The sequence below is a fragment of the Cynara cardunculus genome (genome assembly GCF_001531365.2).
Source record: "Cynara cardunculus var. scolymus isolate 2C chromosome LG 14, CcrdV1, whole genome shotgun sequence".
Lineage (NCBI taxonomy): Eukaryota > Viridiplantae > Streptophyta > Magnoliopsida > Asterales > Asteraceae > Cynara > Cynara cardunculus.
In genome coordinates this window covers 1,707,219-1,715,590 of record NC_037541.1, presented here as the reverse complement: position 1 = coordinate 1,715,590, position 8,372 = coordinate 1,707,219, and the positions used below count along the sequence as shown (strand labels likewise).

At 30.2% G+C, this 8,372-nt stretch overlaps 1 protein-coding gene across 1 annotated transcript; it reads right to left on the bottom strand.

Moving 5' to 3' along the window:
• Positions 1 to 5,112: 5,112 nt before the first annotated feature.
• Positions 5,113 to 5,922, bottom strand: LOC112526791 (VQ motif-containing protein 4-like). Its single transcript, XM_025137210.1, has one exon. The coding sequence runs from the start codon at positions 5,899 to 5,901 to the stop codon at positions 5,275 to 5,277; it is 627 nt and encodes a 208-aa protein (XP_024992978.1). The 5' UTR covers positions 5,902 to 5,922; the 3' UTR covers positions 5,113 to 5,274.
• Between the last annotated feature and the right edge of the window lie 2,450 nt (positions 5,923 to 8,372).

The following is an 8,372-nucleotide window of genomic DNA, read 5'->3' as shown; positions in this document are numbered from 1 at the left end:
TCTGACTTGCCAAAAGGGTTTTTGTGAGAGAATCTGAAAGTGTGAGAGATAAGGTAAATGCATAAAAAACTTGTACCATATGCTTGATGAGTTGTAATTAAGAGTTTTTTGAAAATCATGCATAAAACCATTGTAATTTGTGCTAAAAGAGTTGTATTTAAGACTTTGTCTTAAATGGTTATATATGTAGTATAGATATACACACATATATGGTTAGGTTTCAGCGAGTAAAAGAGTTAAAAGTGAGAAACATAAGAATAGATCACCACCTTTGATTGCACATTAAGATGAGATGCAACGGGATGAGATCCACCGGATCAATCACCGTATCAAACGGATTCATTAGTGGGTTTTGGATTAGAAGTGATCAAGGGTCCAGATATGGTTGGGTTTCAGTGAGAATGAAAGTTGTAGTAAGAAATGATCTCCACCATTAGATCATTCCTAATTGAAGATCAATACTAAATGAGATGCACCAAAATATACCAGATTAATTTCCGTATCAAGCAATTCATGGGGTTATATATATATATATATATATATAGGGTTGGGTTCACATGAGACCAAGTGTTTTTCGTGAGACCCGTAAGACCAATTTATGTTCATTGATCAACTTTATAAGTTAATGATCTAATGGTCTAAATTGCACAATGGCAATTTTGTGATTATTGAAAAGTCTCGTGGCGTTTATGAATGTTTAGATTTTCATATTGTAGATCTAATCCAATGATTGAAAATTGGTCTTACGGGTCTCACGAAAAACCATTAGTCTCACATGATCCCAAGTCTATATATATATATATATATATATATATATATATAGTCATAGGTTCATTTGAGAAGTAGTAAGTATTTGTAGTGAAGTGATCATAGTCATTCATCTAGTCAAAATTTGTGGCGTTAACTGTGAAGCACCGGATAATTCGTCGCATGGTATGTGGAAGATAAAGGTGTATTTTTGTAACTTTTATAAATAGACGGCAAAACAAGTGTATATGTGAACCCGTGTGATCCACAACTATATGTTCATATGTGAACCCGTGTAATTCACATATGAACTATTTAACTGATTCACATATGAATCCGTGTGATTCACATATGAATCCGTATGATTCGCATATGAATCCGTATGATTCACAGATGAACTAATTAACTGATTCACATATGAACTCGTGTGATTCATATATGAACTAATTAACTAATTCATATATGTTAATCAAACGGGTTGCATTTAAGTAAATTAGTCAACCTGCCGAATCCATTCATTTGAACATGTTGGGTTGGTTGAAATTTTTGACCTGTTTTTAACCCATTTAAAATATTATATTAATTTTATTTTATTGTTAATTAAATATCACTATTTAGCAACATCTATTTTCAACCTCTCTTCCTCTTGTCTGTGAAAATGAAACCCTAATAATTAGTTCATCACGTACGCCTCCAACACAACACTCCAACAATCTCGCTCTCGTCTCTCCCTCCCAGTCTCCACATCTCCGGTGAATCAGTCAGTTGGTACCTTTCCAGTCTCAATCGCAAAGAGTAAATTCATTCCATTTTAAGTTCCTATTGTGTCACTGTGACTATGTACCTACTTTAAAGTTCACATTTTTTTCAAGTTCATTCCATTCTACAGTCTCCTTCACCTCCATCAAAGAACAATGAGAAGAAAGTGATTAATCAATTAAAGCAAAACAAATCTGGTATGGATTTAAACGACACAGAAAACTTCCATCTGAGATTTGGAATAACTTCGATTTTAGTATTGGCAGTAGGGTACTTGATGCTTATAGAAGTTAATTGAAGTCTTGTACAGTTGAGGCTATTAATTGTCTACGAGATCGAGTATCTGTTCTAACTTCTTATTTGTATATTTTGTATTATCGTATGTAAACCATGTATTTGCTAGAACTAAGTTAATTAATTTACCTATTTCTATAGCACAAATGGAATCGCATCTTGAGGTGCTATGTGGAGCAATCACGACATAGAAGATAGAGGATCAAGAGGAAAGTAATACCGAGATTGAAATTGCTGTTGGTAAAAGTGGAAGTCGATTACTTAGAAACTAAAGGTTTTCAATGATATTTGAACAATTTATTTGCATTTGTGGTTGTGTTTTATTCAAACTTTGAACAATTTATTTGTATTTGTGGACTGAGGTTGTATTTTATTCAGAACTTTGAACAATTTATTTGTATTGTCATAAAATTAAATAGTCTAATCCTTTTTGTTTTATTTAAAATTTTAAATTTAAATGGTTCAACCCATATTCAACTCATTTATTTAACAGGTCGGGTTAAAAAAAATCATAAATAGGTCAACCTGTTGTCAATCTATTTAGGTAATAGGTTGGGTCAGGTTGAAAATTTTCAACCTATTTAATTGAACATGTTGGATTAGGTTACGATGTTCAACCTGTTTAATAAATTGGTTGAACCCGAACCCAACCGAACTTGACCCATTGTCATCCCTACACATAGGTTTATATGTAAATCAGTTAAATAATTCATATGCAAATTACACGCGTTTAGATACGAACATATAGTTCATATGTGAATCACATGAGTTCATATATGCACTTGTTTTGCCGCTCATTTCTATAAGTTATGAAACTACCCTCTATCTTCTACATATCATGCGAGGAATTATCCGGTACTTCACAATGAAAGCCGCAAATCTTGACCAAATGAAGGGTCATGATCACTTCTCTAGTTCCCAAATACTTACCACTTCTCAAATGAGTCTATGACTATATATATAGGCAAGTATCGTGTGAGAAGGAGAAAGGTAAGAGGGATCTGGCCCCTTGATTGTCTTTAATTTCAAATTCACTCATGAATCACGTTTGAAACTGGGATTGATCTGATACATCACATCCCAATGCATCTCACTCTTTTACAAAACCTTTCTCAGACGATCCTTCATATACATATACATATATATATACATATACATACATATACATATATACATATACGTATACATATACATATACATAGAGGAGCGATCAAATGAAAACCACTCAAATTTGTAAAAACCGTAAATTCTACTCTCATCCGTCGATTTCATTGTTTAATCTTATGAAATTTTTTCATGAAATTGTTTAATCTTGTGAAATTGTTTCATATAATATTTTTTTTGATGAAGTTGTTTCATATATGGTTATGAAATTGTTTCATATACTACTTAATGAAATTTTAATGAGACTGTTTCATGTATTTCTCTAAAATTAAAATAATGAAGATGATAATATCTATGATTAACATCCTCCACAATAAAAATTATTAATCAACCTCTCATAATTACAAAAAATAAAGAAAATGAAAAATTATGATCGGTGGAATGAGGTTTTTACGGTTTTTACAAATTGAGTGGTTTTCATTTGATCGTTCCCCCATATACATATACATATACAGAGGAGCGATCAAATGAAAATCACTCAAATTTGTAAAAACTGTGCAAACCACCCTCATCTATCGATTTCATTGTTTAATCTTATGAATTTTTTTTCATGAAATTGTTTAATCTTGTGAAATTGTTTCATAAATACTTTTTTTGATGAAGTTGTTTCATATATGGTTATGAAATTGTTTTATATACTACTTAAAGAAATTTTAATGAAATTGTTTCATGTATTTCTCTAAAATTAAAATAATAAAGATGATAATATCCATGATTAACACCCTACACAATAAAAATGATTAATCAACCTCTCATAATTACAAAAAAAATGAACAAAATAAAAAATTATGATTGGTTTTCATTTGATCGCTCCCCTACGAATACATACATATATATATATATACATACATATATATATATATACATATACATACATATATATATACATACATATATATATACATATACATACATATATATATATACACATACATATAGATATACATACATATATATATATACATATATATATATATATATAGATATAGATAAAAGTAATAAAAAGAAGCAGATAGTGGTGACTTTTTGGGAGTTTGTTCATGATGAAAAGAGTTAAGATTCCATCACCATTCTTTCACTCTTACCCTTTTTTCACACACCATCCAATCCATTTACTATTTTTTTTTCTTTTTCTTTTGTAACTTTTCTAAAATCAAAATTTATAATCACAAATTTACAACATGGAATACTCCTATTCTAAATCTACAAAATTGGTCCTTGTAGTTTCTTAAGAATAACATTTTTCTTCTCTACAGATTCAAAATTACAAAAAAATGACAACATGTTTATATTATGGTTTGTAAAATCACCCAAATTTGGTCTTTTTATGTAACGTCCATTAAAAATAAATGTTAGATGGGGGTCATTTTCGTCATCTTCATGACTTTTTTTATCTTTTACCAAATCAAAATTGACTATGATTTTGGTCCATGTGTGTTTTAATCGTGTAAAGAAACAAAAAACTCGATAAAATGACAAAATGTCTCTCGTTTAAGGGAACTTTTTTACAGTCGTTATAAAAAGAGACAAATTTGGACGTTTTTTACAAACCATAGTAGCAATCTTGTAATTTTCAAAACTTTAAGGACGAAAAATGTTATTTTTGACAAACTACATTGAGCAAACTTATAGTTCACTCTAAAATAAATTTCAAATTATACAAGAATTCCATAATTTTAATCAATTTTATTTAATTATCTTATTCTAATTATTATATATTATACTAATAATCATTTTAAAAATACATATTCAAATACCCTTTTCAGGTATTTAACATATGAGTTGGGTTCACGTGAAACCTTTCTGTTTTCGTGAGACCATTTTTTATACTTGAAATTTCACAACAAAACACTGTAAAAGTTAAAAAAAATGAACATTCACAACAAAATGCTGTGAAAATTGAAGCTTACATTCACAGCATTTAGCTGTGAAATTTCAAGAATAAAAAAATGGTCTTCCAAGTCTTACAAAAACAGATTGATCTTACATGATCCTAAATTACTATATTTTTTAATTCAATTTTCAATTGCAAATATATCAAAAATAATAAATAAAACTAATTAAAATTAAGATTTATTAATAAAATATATTAAAGAAGTTTTATTAAATATCCATATATGAATAATAAAATTGGAACATTGTCTTTTTGATCCATCAAAAGCTCGTTTTCAACATTCCATTTTTAAATTATAAAATAAAACTGGAAATTTTGGAGTAAAATCCAATGGAAACTTCCTATTTATTATTAATTAACCACTACATAAGAAAATAGAAAAAAATAATTAAATAATAATAATAATAGCTCATAATTCAAGAACTTGAACCGCCGGAAAATCTAAGTGACGTCACCGGAAACAAAGGCAATAATCGGGGCTCCAATTCCCTCCTCGGCGTAGTCGCCGGCGACGGATGTAGATAAAACCCTTTTTCCGCTATCGCCTTTTCTTCAGCCTCAACGTCTAAATTTGGGCTACCGTCGTTCACCGGCGACTTATAAAACGGGTCGGCAATAAGAGGTGTCACCGGACTAAGCACCAGAGATGTGAAATCAAGGAGGCTCGGCGAGAGAATTTCCGGCGTGTTGGGGTTCCGAGGAGACACAGTGAACCCACCGCCATTTGTGAATCCAGCAACCAAAGGGCTGAGCTTGAAGTTCTTCTGGCTGTTCCTCCGTTCGTAGAGCTTGGAGGGTTTTTTGTTGAGGCCTGTTTTCATGGGTGGGATCGGGTTTTTGGCGGTGGTGGCTTGTTTGACAGTTTCCGATGATCCAGTAAGCATTTGAACGACTTTTTTGAAGGAGGTGGTGTCGGCTTGGACGAAGGTTGTTGGGTATGGATTGTTTGGGTCGGAGATGGTGACGGGAGTTGGCGGAGGCGGCGGCGGCGATGGTTGGTAGGTTGTGGCGGAGCAGGTGTTGGGAGAAGGGTAATTCTCCATTTTAGGAGAAAGAAAAATATCTAGAGAGAAGGCCAACTAAACTGTGAAGAAGACGAAAAGTCCATTACTTTATGTATATATATACACAAACTACATACTTGGGATCAGGTGATCTTATGTGTTTCACGAAAAACTTTTGGTCTCATGTGAATCCAATCCTATATAAATATATATGGATATATCATTTCAAATTTGTTTTTTCCTTGCATAAAAAACAAAAAATAATTATAAAAATTATTAATAACTTTACAAGAAAAAAACAAAACATAAAAAGATAAGAGCAAATTTTTCTTCAACCTTTAAATTTTTTAAAACAGCATAGCTGTTTCAACTTTCAAGTAATACGGATATTATTTTTTTAGAGTGGATCTGATATGATACCAAATTTTTTTTGTAATACTGTGTACCAACTAATTATAATTGGTATATGAAGTCCAATACTATATAGCAACCAACTGTATCTGGTATCGACTTTTTTCGTTGGTAATTTTTTTGTACCAACTTTAAGCTGATATATAAAACTTGTCATTTTGTTAAAATTTTAATTGAATGAGTTTTCGACTAATACATGTTCTACACATAAAAAATGTTCTAACAAAATAATTAAGAGTTATAATATTTGATCTACTATGATAAATAAAAAAAATGCAAAAGGTAGTAAATAATTAAATAAGTTGGTGTTGTGGTATTACTGTAGTACACGACTTCTAATACCGTGTACCAATCAAGTTTGCATATTTGATACGATACTATCAGTCGACTGTAGTTGTTACTGATTTAATTGATATGGTTGGTATAGATGTTGGCTGGTTTAGTTTGGTACAAAATTATCACCCCTAATGTTTTCTATCTTTTATTCTAAATTTGTTGATTTCTCTGTTCTCTTTTATTTGTCTCTTTATTTTGTAAAGAGTTTAGCATAGTTGTTGGAACAAAATGAGAATGAGAATGAAAATGACAAGAATGAAAATGAGAATGAATTTTCATTCCCCCCCAAGTTTAACCAGTTTAAAGCATTTGACAAAAACTATTAAAAAACATTTTTTATGCATGAAATATTGTTTATTGATGCATATTACTTAAAATTTAATATTACAAGTAAATTGTACATAAGTACAACTTATTAAAACTCCATATTTGAATTCGTGTAACTAACAGCAGATAAATATAATCAAATATTAGACAAATATCTCATTTTAAATATAAAAAATCTAAAATGTAATTAGCATAATCATTGAGTTTTAACAAAATACTTGATTATTATCTTTATAAAAAAGAAATATTATTAAACCTAAATTAAATTATAATTAAAAAATTGAATAAAGGAAATTACACCAAAATACAAAAACTTTTTAAAAGATTAATTTGATACTGATATCGATATTATTTTTTTTCAAAATTTTATGATATTTTCAAATTTATATTTTATTTAAAAATAAAAACATTATCGTTTTCTCAAAACCACATAAAACCGTATTATATCGACATAAAAAAAATAAAACAAAATACTGAAATCAAGATGTGTCTCGATGCATTGCACGAGTACCCTTCTAGTATTATATAAAACCAAACAGTTTCTTTTGTTTTCATTCTCATTGATTACTGCCTAACATCTTTAACCAAACAATTTTTTTTTTATTTTATTGATGAGAAATTGTCTTAAATAAATTTATGGGTTATAATAAACTTTTATGTCATTGTATCACACGAATGTCTGGTAAAAATGAAAGTTATGCCATTGAATCAGTCATAATTGAAGATTAACGCTCTTGGTGCACCAGATCAATTCCTGTGATAAACGCAATTTATATGGTGGAGATGGGATTAAAAGTGATCAAAAATCCAAACTCCTTACGCTTCTCAAGTCTCAACGTAACTCTTATTCTCACACGATCATTCGTCTAACTAGTATCGATTAAATTCGTTTATGATTAAAGTTTTTTGGTGAATTACAAGTTTGCTCCTTGTGTTTTATAGTTTCTAACGCCTAAAGACCCTAAAATGAAACAGTTAAGAAAATCAGTCATTTTTTACGGTTAAGTGACCTCATGTACTTGTCATGTGAGGGGATATTTTGGTCGTATCGGTAACAGTTAAAAAGTCTTTGTTGATTCGATAGATGACAGCACACCACATTTCTCATTCCTACCCCTCCTCTTCACGCCACATAATACAAACAAACTTAAAAATGAATCATATCTGTTATCATCATATCATTGTACTAAACTCGTATGTTGTAAGTGCATTATCAAAACGACAGAAGGGAAACTCCTAAATTTAAAACAAAAAACATATAAAAAAACCCTGAACCTAAAGATGTTGGAATGAAGCGAAGCAAATACACACGAGGCCGAAGATATAGAAACCAACCATCAGGAAAATCCTAAAATGAATGAAAAATTTGAGGTCTGAAGTCTTTACCGGTGATGGCTACCATCTCTAATCGTGTTTTGGAGCCCTCGGTTTATCTT

Coding starts and splice junctions, on each gene's coding strand:
- LOC112526791 (XM_025137210.1), bottom strand. CDS start 5,901: ATGGAGAATTACCCTTCTCCCAACACCTGCTCCGCCACAACCTACCAA.